The following is a 19,837-nucleotide window of genomic DNA, read 5'->3' as shown; positions in this document are numbered from 1 at the left end:
TCTCCCTTTGTCTCTTCATATCTGTTTCATCCCACTGACTAATCAGCAGGTATTAACAGGCAGACAGACATACAGACAGAGAGGGAGCATCCTGGATTTTTTTTTATGAGTCAGTCTCGGTCTTCTAGATTGTCGTCACTTCTTCTGAATGCTTGGCACAGAGAGGCAGACTGGAAGTGGTGAATTAAGGGAAGACAGCGAGAGAAGATTGACTGAGGACAGCTGGAGGGATTTAGTTAATAGATTTTTAATCAAAATGGAATCAAAAAGACACACAAACACACATGTAAGGATGTTTGCACACACAAGCACGGGTGTCTGTTTTTAATCATTAATACAGCAAGTCAATTAAAGGAAAACCTCAATATTGTTTTTTTGGATTTTTATTTTAAGGAAACGCTGTTTTGCTCTCTTGCAGAGAGTTAGATGAGAAGATTGATACGACTCATGTTCATGTTGTAAATATGAAGCTACAGCCAGGAGACAGTTAGCTTAGCGTAGCATAAACACTGGAAACGGGGGGAAACAGCTAGCCTGCTCTCTCCAAAGGGCAAAAAAACACCTACCATCACCTCTAAAGCTCACTAATTAACATCAAATTTTCCCCTCAGTATTTCAAAAATATGTTTGTCAATGTAAAATTAAAAGATGTTCCTGAATATCTACAATACAGAATAGTCTCAAAATGGTGTCAATTAACAAAAATACACTTACAGAGACCTAGAGATTAAACATTTCTTCTTAATCACTGATGATGTTCTAAAACTCAACAAGAACTCTGTTTCAAAGGTATCAAAGTGTAATAAGTGAGTTTAGTTTCAGAAGTATATCTTTAACTAATCATTGGCAAAATTGCTCAAATGCATACAAATATCACACTGAAAAGTAGTATATTATAATAGGGGGCTCTGTTATTCTGTGGTTGAACTGCTGAGGTGGATACATTTTTATTAGCTAAGAGAACTAAAATCATCTACAAATATGACTAAACTAAGTGTGAGTACACAAATGTTATGGTGAGATTTCTAAATGCTCTATGACAGGAAGCAGGGTTCTGCAGTCGGGAGGAACTGCAATATAAATAGTGTCTCATGCTCGGTTGAGCTTGCGGTGGTAAACGCCGGGGAGTTGGTATAACAGACGCGAGACGAGTTTGAGTCAGCGCTCTGACAGACTGACGTGTGATAAAGACTGAAAGACAGAGAGGCAGAAAGTTCTCAGAGGTGCGAAGAATATTTTTAGGTCGGAAATGCCGGGGGAGAAGATTTGATCTGTCTGTTGTCAGACAGAAGCACAATGTGTGAGTGTCTGACTGGGGTTACTTTTGATCCAGGGAGGCTAAAAGGTGTGTGTGTGTGTGTGTGTGTGTGTGTGTGTGTGTGTGTGTGTGTGTGTGTGTGTGTGTGTGTGTGTGTGTGTGTGTGTGTGTGTTTTTTCCAGGTACCCACCGGGTCCCTGCTCCTGTGTGTAGCTGGGTGAGTGGCTGCTGTGGGTGTGCAGAGATTGAGCCCTCTGTTGGCGGGCCGAGTCGCAGGTCTGGTTGGGATGCCAGGCCTGTTTGCAGTGGTAGCAGAACTCGGCACCACATCCCTCTCTGCGACACACCAACCTTGGACAGCTGGCACAGCCCGAGGCGATGACGGCAAACCTGAGAGGAAGAAACAGACGAAGAGAGGAGTGTTCAATAAAGTGGAAACTGAAAAAAATCTAACTATGAAGTCAGAAAAAAAGACTACATTTGTTGATTATTATGAGGCAATAATTGACAATCCTACAATTCTGATATTGGCATTGAATCAAAAGACTGTGAAATATGAAAGGGTTGTACTGCTGATCCCACTGGGAATCAACATCCGAACATCTGCCAGACACCCACATCTAAAACTGTCTCTACGTGGATCTACGCTACCTGCAAAGCACAAAAACTAAGAAGAGCCAAAGTAATCAACTTATAAGTGAACAAAGTCTAGCAAGCCAAATATATTCCAGTCAGATATTTCTTCACTCAAACCAGAGCTACTGTAAAACAGTTTGTGAATTCCTGGCTGACATTCGACCAATGGTGAGGACTCCAAAAGGATGGCCATGGTGTTCAGTTTCTGTTGAATGTATGTACACCTGCATCTATATTCAAAGTCAGTAGATTCCCAATTCATCCGCTCAACCTTGACATGCAAATTTGCACCATTAATTGTAAACCGGCCCGACACTGCTGGTGTTTGAGGGAATGGAGACCTTGAGACTCCAAAATGAATGAAGCTAATCCAAATCAATCCACCAAATAATAGGCCTTTTCCATTTAGCTTTTTGTGATTTAAGGTCCTAGTATCTTTCATGCTGGCTCACTGTCACTCTTCACGCTGGGACACTTAGAATAGAACAGAGCCATTGTCAGTGTTATTAGTAAAGCATTTGCTTTTCCTACTATGACAAGTCTGCTGTGAAAAAGCCTATTGTCGACAGATTTCACTTAAAAAAACACAAATGTTAACCTTGTGGTGGTGCCAGAAGAAAAGTCAGGGGATTCCCACAGTTTGTATGAATCATTCTCTGGGAAACATGGATATATTTACCAAATTCCATGGCAATCCATCCAATAGTTTTTGAGATATTTATTTTTGCTGTCATGTTAGCCATAACAACACGATAAGATATTATATATTATGGGTTTTTTTGTACGCTGGTAACCTCGAATCTTAAATAATGTAATCACAGTATCACAAAAACGTTTTCTTGCAACCATATGATGCTGACACTGACTGGAATATTCAAACCCGAGCCACCAAGTTTGGCAACATATTACGCATCTGAGATGTAACTTTAGAAATGCAGAAAACCACAGTTTCTAAGAGATGGAGATCTCCAATATGGCCACTAATGGGCACAGTACATAGTCTGGAAGCTTTCTGCTGCCTGGGAGGAGAGAAGATTTGATCAATGGAGTAATCACTTAGTAACAACATTGAGAGAGGAGGGGAAAAGACATTGGATGAGGTCAATCAATAGGGATTTCACAAGGTTCAATCCTGAATAAGGAGACAGAGAGGAGCAGTTAATACAGCAGTGATGGAGTTATTTTGAGCTGCCCGACACGGAGGTTTTGTTAAGAAACTAGCACTAAAATGGTCAAACTAGCAGGTAATTTGTGTTAAATTCTAAATTGCATCGATGGACCTTGTTATGGAGTATAGAATACAATGTGACAATCCAGATTACTCATTTATGGATTCTCTTTTTATTTAAGAAAATGCTATGAATCATGAGAAAATAGCAGAAATGTTCACAAATCTTGCAACGCTAAGACATCCCCTGAACAAACTACTTGTTCCTTAGCCTGTGGTCAATCTTTCCACCAAATGTTTTTATGAATACCCGCCAAGCGTCAAACAGACAGACCCAAAACAAATTTATCTTGCTCTGTGGGGTTGAAAACGTCCTAAAGAATACATATTCTCTTCCGTACTGACGTTAGGACAGCACACTTCTGAGCCAAAAATGATAAATACAGCAAAAAGGGTGGTATTTTATAACAATAAATTAAAAAAGGCAATTACAGAGAGGGAGACAGACTGAGGAAAAGGCCATCAATCACTGAAGAAATCACAAAGCACGCCAGTCTTCAAATATTGTCACCAAGCTGAGTGGGAGAAAACACGCTGGAGGAGTGATAACAAAAGCAGGCCGGGATGTAAAATTTTTGTTTTGCCTTTTTTCTACCCGGACAAACAAAGAAAATGCCAGTTTTCTGCACGTTAGTCAAGTGTTTATACTTATACTATTAAAAAAGGAAGAAGCGCGTGGGAGAAGTTAAAACATGACAAATTTATAATGGTTTTGGCACGCCTCCAACAAGCATGCCCCAACATGTCGTTCATTACCAGCTCTTCAAACACAGTGACAGGCCCCAGGACGGAATAAATTAACGGATATCAGAGGAGACAAGAGTTTGCTTTCTCGGGACAAGATGAGACGAGAACTGGAATTCCTGCAGAGACGCTTTACCCTGCATCTGTTAGGATTTAGACATCACTTCCGACTCAAAACATCTGCAAAAAGTAGCTTCTGTAATGAAGAAACCAACCGTGTTTTCAACGGGCCTCAAAAGATCAAATGGTCACTTAACTGACTCAGTGCTTAAATAACTGCAGAGAACTTTGGTAAAACGAAGGGAAAGTAAAACACAGAGGTGCCAGTTTTGCATTTCTTTCCTGGAACATCAGCGCTCTGGTTCAAGCTCGCCTAAACAGAAACAGAACAGCAGAGTGTGAAACGAGTACTGAAAGAGAAAGCCAATTCATTAACCATTTCTCTTTTCTAAAACTCCCTGTGAAAAACCCTATTTTCGTCAGCTAAAGTCCGACTTCTTAACGTTTTTATTGTAAGTGTAACGCCCATAGCACTACAAAAAAACGTATGTAGTAATTAGGCAAGTAGTTTATGGTTTTTACAATTCCTTCCTCCATTTTCATAATGCCTTTGTATTTATATATTTTATCTCACAAAGCATGTGTAATTTATTCTGTTTGTTGTATGTCATTTATTAATGTGTCTTTGGTGTACCACTGCCCGAGCAACATTTCCTCTTGGGGACAATAAACTAAATATTATCTCATCTTCAATTCAAGTCAACAACTTTATTAATCCCACAAGGGGCAATTCATTAAGAGCAGCTACAGACAACACACACATAAATACAGCACACAAGCCTACATATAGGCCTCCACCCTAGAAAGTAGGTATCCATTTAAAAGTCGAATTGCAGAAGGGATGAAAGAGTTAGAGTAAGAGTGGCAATTAGTTTTAAAAGCAGGTAAAATATAACTACGTCTGGATGGCAACAGAGAAAATTCCCTCTGAAGAACATGATCTGAAGAAGACAAAATGCTTGTTTCTTTACGCAAGATCTTATGGCGTATTTACACGAGGTCACAGAGGATACGTATGTTTTATGTCCTTAAAATCTAATAAAAAAGAGAGAGAAAAGCTGTCTAGACACAAAGCTTAGGGCCCTATTTTCGTGGTGGCGCAACGACCAGCGCAGGAGCAGCACAAAAGATATTACAATTCATCCTGAGGTGAGCATAAATGTCTGGACCAGATTTCATGCTAACCCATCCAATGGTTGTTGAGATATTCTAGCATGTGGACTTGCTCTGTGGGCAGACCGACAGATCCCTACAGCCTACGTGCCGCTAGCATAGCTAGAGAACAACTGGAGAAAAGAGAAGGATAGAGCATATGTGTTCATCTGGCTAACTCAGGACTTGTTGCGGTACAAAGCACAGCTTGCCACGACAGCTTTTTCCTGGGAGAGCATCCCGCGTCACAGCTGTCTAACGACTGGTGGATTTTGGATAGATAAAACAAAAAGGAGGCTAGAGAGGCGCGTGAGATCATGACCAGAGATGTAAATGTGGAATACAACAAGACAGATTCAGGGGGAAGGAGGCAGGCAGAGGAGTTTTATGAGTGCTGACATGCTGCGTGTTGAGAGGAAATGTGCAGACAGTCCTGTCAGTGTTCAGCTCCACCAACAGCCACCTGGGAATCCTGCTGAGCTTGTAAATGCAATGTTACAAAACAAACACACACACACACACACACACACACACACACACACACACACACACACACACACACACACACACACACACACACACACACACACACACACACACACACACACACACACACACACAGCAGTCTGTATATAACACCAGGATGAACTGAACTTGCATCAGCCTGACTCGCACAGAAACACCAAAAACACATTATGTGTCCATCAGCAGCAAAAGGCACAAAATCCGGACAAAACAACGACAAGCACACATGTACACCGAGTCCAGTGTGTGTATTGATCTGTTTAATTAAGTCCCAACTCCTGTTACCCCTGGCAACACTGCTTCTGTGCTGCATCGATAGTTGCTATAGCAACTGACAGCCAGAGGAGACGGCACTCTTTGTTCTCACTGGATACTCCAGCCTGACACTCACACACAGGCCGAGGCCTTATTGGCTGATGAGACGAGCAGGTTGGAGGTGTTATGATGGCTAAGATGAGTCTCTAAAGATTTACCAGTTGTACATTTTCCAGAACTAAAATGGATACGTTTTGGGTTTTATTTTATTTTTTTACAGTGAAGAAACACTGAAAACCAAAAGACAGAGGGCCGACTGTACACATTTGTTTGTTTTGTGTAACGTGTCACTGTTTTGGTTGTTTAGACCCAGAAAAAGATTCTACATTCATTATATGAGCTTTTCTGGTGCATATCGCGGTTTCTATGTCATAATATTTAAAGTTTTATTATTTAACATGTTTCATGATTTCTGAAAAATAAATGAGCATTTGAAGTATCTTAGTTAAAGGTGCTCTAAGCGATGTTGGGAGACGTTATTCTTGTTGACTTTCAAAGTATTTTCAAACAAAACGAGACTAGCTCGCCCCTCCCTCCTCCTCCTCATCCCGTCCCCTCCCCCCCTCGCCCCTTGCGCACTAACCAAGCAAATGTGTTAGCAAACAGTTGCTTATTTACAAATCCGGCAGACACGAAGCAGCATTAGCATTCATTTGGAGACGTGTCTCGATGACGCTGGGTCTTAACTGATTCTTTGTTTATTTTTCACTTACCAGTTACTCTCATATACATTGTCAACTGGATACTTTCCAAAGAGATAAGATACGAAAACCAGGTCACATTTACATAACTTTTCCACAAGTGGGCCACAACAGGGACACACACACACACACACACACACACACGCACGGTGTGTGTGTGTGTGTGTGTGTGTGTGTGTGTGTGTGTACAGAGCTGTTTGTGGTGAATAATAATTTGAACTGAGTCAACTTGCCTGATTTAAAGAGGTGGTGAGTCACTGCTGACAGGATTGTCCTGGTAAATATATACATATATATTATGCATCTATTTACATCATCTATCTTTATCTTTACCTGACCTTCATAAACCCAACCCTAAATGTATTTTCCATGAGGTATGTTCAGAATGTCTCCCTCTACTTCAGTCTCAGAGATGAAGGCTCAGAGTTTATTTTACACCCGTCATAAATTGTAAAATCCAACAAAAAAGTACCTGAGAAACAGAGACAGCATCCTGTGTGAGAAACAGAGCCTCATTACTGATACTGACTCAATACAGAGAGAGAGTAAAAAGACTAAACCTAATTTAACTGAAAATTGCTATATTCCTCAGGAGAAAAAAACAGTTTGTTCTGCAGATTGTCATGAAATGTATTACAGATAGTAACGGCCTCAAGAAAATACTTTTTACTTACTACCACAACAAACCTTATGTTTAAGTAACTCCCTGGCTCCTCCTTTCAGGTAATCATAAGGTCAAAATATTGAATCCTACATAGGAAATATTAAAATCAAATGAGCAGATAGCCAAAATACTAAACATTTAAAGTGAGACTATATAACTTTTGCTGTTGCCGGTGAGCTACAGTGTGTTTACTTTCTGTTTTACGTTTGATAAAACCCTTTGAAGGTGACATGTGTAACAGTTCCACAGGTACAGAAGAGTTATACATTTAGTAAATTAACGTATTAATGTCAGTTAGTAAAGTTTGCTAACATTAGCCACTATATGCTACAAGTAAGGCTGTAGCAGCAAAACCAAGTTTTTACTTAATACATTTATTTCTTCATTGAAAAGTCTTATAGTCGCGCTTTAATGCTGTCCAGAAGATGAACCATGTTAAACATAACTTTAAGTGCTCATATTATGCTCATTTTCAGGTTCATGATTGTATTTAGAGGTTGTACCAGAATAGGTTTACATGGTTTAATTTTCAGGAAACACCATATATTTGTTGCACTGCACACTGCTGCAGCTCCTCTTTTCACCCTGTGTGTTGAGCTCTCTGTTTTAGCTACAGAGTGAGACATCTCACTTCTGTTCCATCTTTGTTGGGAGTCGCACATGCGCAGTAGCTAAGTAAGGACTGCTAGCTAGTCCGTTGCAGAGCATGAGGTCATGTCAGGCTAGCAGCTAGGTGAGCATTATAACGTGTGTTACAAAGTGACACACGTTCGTCATGGAAGTAAAGGCTGGACTACAATAGAGCTGTTTGGAGCAGTTGGTGAACAGTGTTTTCTGTTGGACATAAGTCCCTTTGGGGTGGACTTTGGGCTTTTTCACTTTGTAAACCTATAACATGCTCACAAACGATATATAACCCAATACAGGAAAGGGGAAAAGCAAAAAAGCATAATATGAGCACTTTAACAAAGACAGTGTTCTCCCTAGGTCTGTGGAAGAATTAGACTACCTAAAAAAAATGTGACTTATTTAAAGGTCCCATGGCATGAAAATTTCACTTTATGAGGTTTTTTAACATTAATATGAGTTCCCCCGGCCTGTCTATGGTCCCCCGTGGTCCGACAGTGGTGGACAGGTAAATGAAAGCTCAGATGAGCCGTTTTGGAATCTGCTTGTTATGAGGTCATAACCATACCTCCCCTTTTTCTGCTTTGCCCTTACCCAGAGAATATGGCCAAGGCAACGCATAGAGAGAGACTATCATGGCTTTCAAACGAGAAAAGTGGCAGTTGGTCAAGGCCACACCCCCACCCTCCACCTTGCCCCCCCTCTCTCCTCCTCAATAGCTTCAGACACAGAAATGGTACATCCTAAGGAAAGCTCATTGTAGGACTGGCTCTAGTGGCTGTAATTCTGCACCAAAGCTGAATTTCGGGAAAGAGACTTCAGATACAGTATTAGGGGACCACTAAGGTCTATATAAAAGCATCCAAAGAGCACCATGTCATAGGACCTTTAAAGTAAAAAAAAAATGCTATTTCACATCATTTTGTAGTAATCCTTATTACTACCGTATCTGTGTCTGAAACGTTGAAAAGGCTAGAGCAGGTAATACATACATTACACTCAAAAAGCTTAAAGACAAAACTTGCTAAGGAAGTCCACTGGGGTCCAACTACAACCAGATCTGAGACTTTTAGTTAAATTCATTGGGCTTAGGTTATGCCAGAAACGGCTTCGGTGATTGCACCTAAGCCTTTTAATGGCAGGGAAAACCCTGAAACATAACTCATAATCTAAAAGGGTGTCATGACATTTGCTGAGCACATTCATGCTCCAATGGGGACTTGTTGTCTTTCTTCTGGTACAGGAAAACTTTTTCGCAGCCTACAGACATGTTGAATGATCCAGAATGTATGCAATTATAAGAAATGAAGAAACATTAAATGTAAACGAAAATCCTGAGCCTTTATGTGGGGTTTGACATTCAGTAATGGAAACACCGAAACAAACACAATGCACACACAAAGGCACATATAGACAGATTTATGCAAAGATACCACACAGACGCTTTGGCCTTCCCCTGTGACAATTCCAGTATTACTGTACAAAACCACAGCAGAAACACATCACTGAATATCTGTGTTCCTTCTTTCCACACACACACACACACAACACACACACAACACACACACACACACACACACACACACACACACACACACACACACACACACACACACAGAAACACAAACACAATGAATCACTCTTGCTTTCTATGATGAAACAAACGCCTCCAATTTGTTCCATAAACCTAACGAGAGCTTCTCTACCTCCTAAGCCATCTGCCGCTCCTCTCCTCCGACCACAAGGCCCGAGCTTATCAGTCCTCTCACCTAGTTACAGTTTCAAATTTGACTTCCCCATCCCATCTTTCTCTTTCTTTTCTGTTGTCTTTAGCCCAAACAGAGAAATAGAGTCATGTATCTGGAGTCTGAAGCAATACTGTTGCAATTACAGCAGAAAGAATGAAGAAATAACAGAAACTGACAAAACGAGGCAGAGCGAGGAAGAGAGAGGGAGAGAAAAAGTTTAATAGACGAGTCGAGACAAGGATATTACAGCTACTGGCCTCTTATTAGCAATGCTACCAAACTCTAATGTGAGCTAGTAGCCGATGACGTCTTCAGTCAGAACCAGATGTTAAACCTGTGACATTTTAATTACATTTTTATTTTTTTATTTTTCATGACTTGGAGAAATTAATCGCTTAATCCCTGATCAGAAGACTTGATAATATTACAGAAAAAAGAAGATGGAAACAAACAAAGCTGAAACTGGCATAAATGAGTCCAGACCAGCACCTTAAATTCTTACCAACAACTATAACTTAGGTTATTTTAGCCCCAGCTTCAACCCTAAAATTGTCTTTTTTATTTTTTTACATAGGACTGGCCAGAATGTCCTCATTCCTACTTATACAGTCTACTGAACTAATGCTGAAACAATAAGTTGATTATTCTATTAGTCAACTGACGAATAATCAATTATCAACCATTTAGGTAATTTATTATTTGTCTAAGTGTAACATTTCAAACATCTATCCTCTAGTGTAAATATTTTCTGCTTTACCCTTCTTCTTTTTTAAATGATTATAACTCAAACGAAGATGTCAACTTGGGCTGTCTTGTAACAGGCCCTTTTTTCACAATTTTGTGACAACTTTAAAGAGTACCGAACAATTCATCACAAAAATATTAGTTGCAGCCCGACACTGAACACAGAACAAAAATAAGTCAGCGACATAAACATTTAGCCTGGCTGCTGTTTGTTGCAGGGACAGCCGATTAAATACACTTGATAATTTCATAGAAACAGAATGATGAAAACAAGAAGAGCCTTAAATGAGGACAGACGAAGAGTAGGAAGAGGACAGCAGTGAGAACATCACGGACAGTGTCTTACCCGCAGTCAGGCGCCGGGCACCATCGGCAGTCTGGATCGGATGCGAGGCACCTCCGCAGCAGGAACTCCTCATACTTGTCCAGCAGGACCGCGTCATCCAAGATGTCCGCCACCTGTCGCGGGACCAGTCTTTCGGCACACTCGGGGCAGCTGAGCTGGACTCGACTCTCTGTGATTTCAATGCGGAGGTATTGCCGCAGGCAGCAGAGGCAGGAGCGGTGGCTGCACCCCAGCAGCTCGGGGAGCTGTTCGGCGGGCTGGCGCACCAGGCACAGAGGGCACTCCAGGAGGTTAGCCTCCCCAGAGGAAGGGTCTCCGGCCAGGGACGCCTGGCTGGAGGAGAGCGGCTTGGAGGGCGTGCTGGAGGCAGCGTCCTGGAGGGGAGTGGTGTCTGTGGTGTCTGTGGTGGTCGTTGTGGGCGTAGCAGAGGCTGCAGCAGGTGCTGGGCTCAAGGCTGAAGAGAGAAGCTGTTGTTGTGTGTGGTGATGTTGGTGATGGTGGGATAAAGGGGGGGCCGCTGCTCCTTTGGGGCCCCTGGCTCCCCGTTTGCTGTGGAAGAGGCTGTGGAAGGAGATGCGGCCCTGGCGTTTGCCCGCCGCACGGCACTTAGGGTTGGGGACACCACTCACCGAGGAGTGAGGCGACTCGGAGTCCTTTTCTGATCCCATTTCTCCAGAAGACACACACAGGGCCAGTTATTGTCCCCTGAGACACGTGAATGTATCGCAGAGGGACACTCAGCTAAAAAATAAATAAATAAATAAACACACTCAGTCACACACACACACACACAAGGGAGGATTTGTCCCCTTGCGAAAGCCAAACTGGAATGCAAATGCTATCCGGGCTTCTGCGAGAGAAACTCAAATCTGTCACCTCCTTCTCTTCCTTTTAATACGAAACGAAACGTTATCAGGAAAAGACAAAAGTGAGATAACTGTGACGTAACTACAGAAAATGAAAGAGATTGCGCAAGTTCAAAGTGAAAAAGAAATCCCCTTTGGCTGTCAGAGTTTCTCTCAAACTTGGCAGTCAAAAGGTTTACGAAGATAAAGATAAATGAGCAAGTCTTTTATCTCCCAGGCTGACGTCGAGGTGAAACATTACTGTGAGTCTTTGTCAAACTTAAAGATTAATGTCCGTTCCAAAGAATGACTCTTTAAAAATAGAAAGGAAAAAAATAAAAAGATCCACAGGACAGAGTTGAGTCTGAATGTTGTGATAAATCCTCGGTTTGGATTTAATTCTCCTCAGCTGTATTCAGAGCCTCCACTCGTCTTCCTCTCATTCTTTTTGAACGCCGGTCTCTCTGAACGGTCTTTTCTGTCAGGAAGAAGAGAGCAGGAAGTTAGCACAAAGGGCATGCTCAGTATGACACACCTCTCTCTCTCTCTCTCCGTCCCTCCCTCCCTCAATGCCTCCACTTTCTCTCTTGCTCTCTCTCTTTCTGCTTTTCTCTTCCTGGGTTTTAATTTGATCATTAACTGATGTATCTGATGGATCATGTATCTGTGCTAATTACATTTGAATGCAGATAACACTACACTATATGCTTAAAAAACCATTATTAAAAGGTTAAATGTAAATCAGGAGACACATTTAAACACCAACTAAATACATGACATCATCAACCAGTCAGACCAATGAGGTATTCATGTGAAACCTCTCTCTCTCTCTCTCTCTCTCTCTCTCAGCACTGCAAGCTCTTCCTCCACTTCACACTGGGATGCTAGTGCCGTTGCCATGGTGACGCTCACTATGAGCGAGGCGACCCACTCTGTGACTCTGGCACTTATGTATACATGTACACACACACACACACACACACACACACACACACACACACACACACACACACTTTTAAATCCTAAAAACAGACATAAAAACACACACATACACACACACAAAATACACGTTCAAACCTGTAATGAACTGAAAATCACCAGCCAAACACACACACACGCACACACACATGCACACGCACACACACACACACACACACACGCACACACACACACACACACACACACACACACACTTTTAAATCCTAAAAACAGACATAAAAACATACACATCACACACAAAAAATAACCGTTCAAACCTGTAATGAACTGAAAATCACCAGCCAAACACACACAGGCACACACACATGCACATCGCACACACACACACACACACGACACACACACACACACACTTTTAAATTCCCAAAACAGACATAAAAACATACACAAACACACACACAAAAATACACGTTCAAACCTGTAATGAACTGAAAATCACCAGCCAAACACACACACACGCACACGCACGTACACACGCACACACACACACACACACGCACACACACACACACACACACACACACACACTTTTAAATCCTAAAAACAGACATAAAAACATACACATACACACACACAAAAATACACGTTCAAACCTGTAATGAACTGAAAATCACCAGCCAAACACACACACACGCACACACACATGCACACGCACACACACACACACACACACACACGCACACACACACACACACACACACACACTTTTAAATCCCAAAACAGACATAAAAACATACACAAACACACACACAAAAATACACGTTCAAACCTGTAATGAACTGAAAATCACCAGCCAAACACACACACACGCGCACACGCACATGCACACGCACACGCACACGCACACACACACACACACACACACACACACACACACAATTACATCCTGTGTCCTCACTACAATTACAGGTTGTGTTAATGTTAGGGAGTGTGTGTAAAAGACACCTAACAGCTCTTATGTGCTATTAAGTTGCATGTTATATTTTGGTTATATTTATTGGGTTGTGTGAACACATTGTGACTTCTGTGTTTTAAAACTGATGAGAAAACGTGTACAAATGACAGTGAGCTGAAACGAGAGATTTCTGGAAAGGTTTTTCAGCAGCATAAACAGAGAAATGTCAATTACGTTAGAATAAATCAATATGAAACTGGATTAAAAAGACTTAAGAAGCACAAATGGACTCCCACAGCAGTCCAGATGTGTTCTGGTTTTCATAAGAAAAGCAAACCTGATTACTGGCCTTTATTTTATTTAGATACTTATGCTAAAATCTTTTCAGAAAGAATAAGGAGGGTGAGCACGCTGTTTTTGTTTTGTTATTGTATTTATGGTCATTTCAATTAGCTTTAACTTATATTTATGCATTATTTGATGTTTTTAAAAACTCAACTCAAAGACACTTCTAATGCTTAACCAGAAAGTAAAAAGTATGTCATGTTTGACATCCCCAGCCTTCGAAGAGCTATGAAATATTGATAACCTACATTTCAGCTCCTAGCAGGAAGAGGAAGGAAAAATGTTTCTGAGCTGAAGTCATAAATCGATAAACGAGGAGGATTTCCACCGTGAGACCGAATACATTTTTACATATAGCAACGTAATGTAAAAACACCATTACACGGCATCTTCTCGGGGTCAAACTGGGTCTTCACTGAAATGTGTGTTAGTGTATATGAAGCCTGCAGTTCCTGAATATAGCCTCCAACCGACCGGAGCATCATCTCTCACACACACACACACACACGGCAGTCTGTGTGTGTGTGTGTGTGTGTGTGTGTGAGAAAGATGGGGCGCTCCATACTTTTGATTTCAACCATTGTACAAACTTGAACAGGAGATCTGTGTGTTTAAGAGTGTGTGTGTGTGTGTGTGTGTGTGTGTGTGTGTGTGTGTGTGTGTGTGTGTGTGTGTGTGTGTGTGTGTGTGTGTGTGTGTGTGTGTGTGTATGTATATGGCTTTCATCTTTCTCCAACACAGGACTCCCATTTGGCACTGTGATCAGTGCTCCTGGTGCTGGAATAAAAGTGGGTAATGTGTAATGTTTTGTGATAACAATTTGTTGCCTTAACACCCTGATGGAGAAACACGTCATTCTCTCTAACAAACGCTTCCCATGACAACACACACGTACACAGGCGCCGCCACAACTTTAGCTTGCTTTTAGGGAAAGTGGAGGCGAGATTCTCGAGGAATGATAAAGATTTTCTGCTTCTCTGAGGTTACATCAAACGAGACACGTTTCTTTATCCTATGTCAGAAGTGAAGACTCAATTCTGATCTATGGTTCCAGTTTGATTCATGTCTCCAAGAAGTCTGAAGTGTACGTAAACACAGCACATTCAGGTATAAGAATACTTGAACATACTGTATTTAAAAAATCTGTTAAACATTTTGGTGTAATAGCAGGAAAAGCACAGGCATAATTAATGACATTAATATCCAGTCCATTTATAACACAATTATGTTCCAAAATATTGTAATGGTGGATTTCTACACTAAACGCACATCATACATCATTAGCAATAGAAACATTGTTTAAAATACTTTATTTTTTCTGTCCATTCCAATAGTAGTAGAAATCACAATAAATAGTACTAAGAGCAACAAAAACATGAGTTTATTTATATTTCATCAATGGTTAACTCATATGAACAAAAACAATGATACTTTAAAAACACATTGCAAATATATTTTGTATTATTTTAATACCATTATTGATAAAAAAACAAGGGATCAGCCAGTGACAAAAAAAAATTAATCATTATCAGCTCAGGGGTCAGTCCTGAGTTGATTATTCTGTGTACTATATATAGTAAATGGGATGCATTAAGAGCTGATTGTATCATGAGAAAATCAAATCTGAACGGTAATAATATAGAAGAATAAAAGCAAACAGTGTTTCCCTATTTATTTCTCTATTTCCCTTCTGGTGACATTTAAATCACCTGACAATTCCAATGGACGGATTTTCTTGAAAGAAATCCTGAGTACAAGCTCAGTTTTTATGATATTTTGACAAGTTATAAAACATCTCATATTTACTTTAAACAGTTTAAATACAAATGATATACTTTACAAATATGATTAATAGACTAAAACGTGCCTTATGCTTCCTCCTCCTGAAATAGGGGGTGTCGCTCTACTACCACTTGCACATGATGTGGAACACTGTGATTGGTTTATAGACATCCAATCATTAAGTTGTGCATTTGGTTGAAGTCAGATGACAGTAATCATACATCTAGACATCCTAGATGAGTTATCCCCATTGGAATGGTCGGAGGATCTGAACGGGTGAAATAAATAAAACTAAATGAACTAAACTACATAGATCATTACTAGTGGGAATCATATATGTATAACCAGAGTCTAGAGATCTGGTTGGTTCTCTGAAGACATTCACAAGGTGCAAAATGTGCACTCAAAATTTAATAATTACGCTTAGGACAGATGAGAGAGAGAGAGAGAGAGAGAGAGAGAGTGAGAGTGTGTGTGTGTGTGTGTTTGTGCTGTGATCATCACGCTGTTTGGCAGATCTGATCTGAACAGCCTGAGAACTTTAAAATCTGGAGATCTGGACTTGATTTGCTATCAACATGCTCACACATGCATTTTATTCCACATTTGTCCTCCTACTCCACTGCTGCTCAATTCAGCGCACACACACACACACACACACACACACACACAGCAGGCTGCTCTCATGCACTGCCCACCAGACGCAGCCCTCCATGGCTGTTTTAATCTTTCTCTCTGTCAAAGCTTCAGGGACACATTCAGTCTGACCAAAAACAAAAAGTTCAGTGGAAATAAACTGATGTTCATGAACATGTCCGTGGCTCTGTGTGTGTGTGTGTGTGTGTGTGAGATACTATAGCATTAATTTAGTAAGAATGTGAAAATATCAAAGAATATGCTAATTAGGTATCAATTAATTTTATTTTCTTTATTTGAAAGTCCGGCCCCCAGAGTGTCTGCTTAGAAAAATTCTGGCCCTTGGAAAAATATAGTTGATGACCCCTGGCTTCCTGGGGATTTAATGATAAAATCAATGCACAACTTAATTAATGAATTTATATATTTATATATATATATATATATATATATATACATATATATATATATATATATATATATATATATATATATATATATATATATATATATATATATATATATACATATACATATATATATATATATATATATATATATATATATATATATATATATAATATATATAATATATAATAAACAGGATAACATGAATGCCCTGGCAGTGGCAATAAGCTTTAATTTTGTATTTGCTTTGATTACATTGTTTAAGTTGAGATTTACACTAAATATTATATTTAACTGCTACTGTATAAACAAAATGCTGATATTAAGTGTTTGCAGAACAAATGTTATGGCACTTTCGTTCATATGGCAGAACATTTAAAATAAAATTGCGCTATACACTACTTATGAATTCATTATTGGATTTTGCGTATAACAATGCAATTAATCACGATTAATCAGGGAAATCATGCGATTAATCGCAATTAAACTTTTAATTGTTGCCCAGCCCTTACATATATATATATATAATATATATATATATATATATATATATATATATATATATATATATATATATACAGTATTTTTTTAATGTAATACAGTAAAATGTTCAGCTGACTGAACTGACTGCAAAAATCAGGTTCTCGTTCACTGCTCCATTCCCCCCCAACACAGGTCACCTGAGGCCTCTTTAATGCTCTCACAAATTATTGGGAGTGTTTTGCCAATTGAGTTTGAACAGGTTTGATGTGAGTGAGACCAATTGGTAATGAGGGTGTGGCATTTTGAAGGCCAGTGTTTTCCAGCTAAATAAAGTGTGCTAAATGATGTAATTTTTAGAGTTATTTGAATAATAACAATTGTTTAACAGTCTGGAATGATACATGAGGTTAACATTTTTTAGGATTGTGTGCATAGTTCCATTTTTTGTGTGTATACAATGGAGAGAAAACTGCTTTGTAAACTGAATATTTCTTCAGAACGTTGGTCCAGTAAAACAAGATGTTACTTGAACTCCGAGAGAGGAAAATGGACATTTTTAACCACTTTCTTACGTTTTATAATCTAAAAAAAAATATTACTGAAACCTGCCAAAGGGTTCTGCTGGTGCCTAGGAAAGGTTGCTAAGCAGCAGTCATTGTTGGGTGGGCGGGGCTTATGGAACAGTTAGACAGACTCTAGAATTCCTTTGATGTCTTTGATCCTTTGATCCTATGATGAGAACAGAGACAATAAATAAAGATGATTTGACTCACAGTTCATTCTTACTGAATTTCCCTTGGAAACAAGACGTGAGTGAGACGTGAGCAGCACATAAGCTTGTTAAATTAACGGACCAGTTTGTGATCTCATTGAAACTAATTGACCATCGAAATAAACGACCATCGAAATAAAAACGACCATCGAAATAATCGACCATCGAAATAGACCATCGACGTTGACCATGGAAGCTCACAATAATTATAGAGTAATAGCCGTCAAGCCTAGAGCAGTAACCCCTGAGTATGAAGACATCCCGAAGATTGAAAATATGAATACAGTAATACGGGTCAAGCCTAGAGCAGTAACCCCTGAGTATGAAGACATCCCGGAGATTGAAAATAATTATACAGCACTAGTCGTCAAGTCTAGAGCAAGAACCCCTGAGACTGAAGAAATCAATGTCATTCTCCCAGCGATCGAATCCTTTTCTATAAGGATGACAAAGGAACAGTGGGGGTTGATGAATTTAGGCACCCCTGATCATGCCACTAAAGTTTGGTTGGCAGAACTACTTTTGGACATAATAAGATCACTGTCACAAGCCTTGTTAAAGGCTAGGAGCCAAAATGTCGTCTTTTCTGAGGAGAATGTTCTGTCCAGTATCGGCAACAAACTCTCTCAGAGTTTTTGTAAGGTTTTGAACGTTGACAGCCAAGTCCCCTGTGTCAACTCAATATCATTGACCAACTTGCTTGCTAAAGAGGTTGCAGAGATTTGCAACTCTTCCACTACCGAGCACACTGCAGAGTCGCACACATTGCGTGTCACTCCCTCCAAAAGACTAAATGCAATGGTTCGTCATGCCTGCAAAATGTTGAAGTCGTTCACAGCCAGGATGAAAATCTTCTGCTCATCTCGACCACGTAGTCAGAGACAAAGTCCGACTGCCTCCGAGGAAGAACTAATTGTGGAAGATGAAGAGAAGGCAGCCACTGATGTCCGCTCTCTGTCACCGTTTTCAACCACAGCTATGGAACCAGGAACCCCGGAGGTCTCACCAAAGGACAGCTCTGAGATGACAACAGCTCAAGCGGTCGAATATATAATCAGGGAGGAGATGAGTAAGATCATTGAACCTCTTCTGGACGAAGTGCCAGCCGCAGAGTATGAGCAACTAAAATCTGAAAGCTCTCAGGAGATTTCAACTGTTGCAAAAGACATTGCTCAGTCAATTGCCAAGTGTTTGGACGAGACAGATGCCGAAGAACAAAAGCCGAAGCGTAAACTGTGCATGGAAAAAATTGGAAACATGATCAAAACCTTTTTTGCAAAGTGCTTTGTCAAAACCTGGATTCATCGTATGCTGGTGCAACTGAAGGCCAAATTCCACCAGGGCTCCACAGTTGAAAGCGGGCAGTCAGTGTCGTCACTCCTAGATGATATTGACTCTCTGCTTCAGCCACAGCATGGTGGAAAAGCACGCTGTGGAAACGAAGTCGCTGTGTTCCGGGACCTCAAGAAGATTTCCACTGGTAAAGACTTGGTATTCACAAAGGCGCTATGTGATCTCCTCTCCAGACACATCTCACCTGGGATGGCGCCCAATATTATCCCAGATGCAATTAGAGAGAAGGCATCTCACAGGACACATCCTGACATGTATGCTGACATCCAGAACAAAATGTGGAGTTTCCTGGGAATAATGAGGTGGTGGCTGAATACTATGGTTGGCGGCCACAGTCGAGAAGCTCTTGGCCGATTGGAAAATCAATCAATGGCACCGACACACATCACACCAACACAGTCAGCAGAGGCGTGTGAGGACGCAACAATAAAGACATCAAGAAACAAAATGTCCATAAAGGTGGTCATGCAGAAGCTGCTTACACGCATATTCAAGAAAGCAAAAGTGGACTGCAACCTTAAAAACACGGAGGACTTCATAGACCGCCTGCTGGAAAAAACATGGGCCCAAG

The 19,837-nt window shown here is 40.4% G+C and overlaps 1 protein-coding gene across 1 annotated transcript in view; it reads right to left on the bottom strand.

The window, feature by feature from the left end:
• rnf19b (ring finger protein 19B) overlaps positions 1-19,837 on the bottom strand; it is a 50,379-nt gene that overhangs the window by 9,102 nt on the left and 21,440 nt on the right. Inside the window, exons 2-3 of the mRNA XM_039820300.1 lie at positions 10,749-12,071; positions 1,449-1,648 (exon numbers count right to left, since the gene is read on the bottom strand). Of these exons, the coding sequence (XP_039676234.1) occupies positions 1,449-1,648; positions 10,749-11,416 (868 nt within the window). The 5' untranslated portion in view covers positions 11,417-12,071. The remainder of the gene's footprint in view (positions 1-1,448; positions 1,649-10,748; positions 12,072-19,837) is intronic.

The sequence above is a fragment of the Perca fluviatilis genome, chromosome 13, assembly GCF_010015445.1.
Source record: "Perca fluviatilis chromosome 13, GENO_Pfluv_1.0, whole genome shotgun sequence".
Taxonomy (NCBI): Eukaryota; Metazoa; Chordata; class Actinopteri; order Perciformes; family Percidae; genus Perca; species Perca fluviatilis.
The sequence above is the reverse complement of the archived record's forward strand: the minus strand, read 5'-3'. Positions and strand labels throughout refer to the sequence as shown.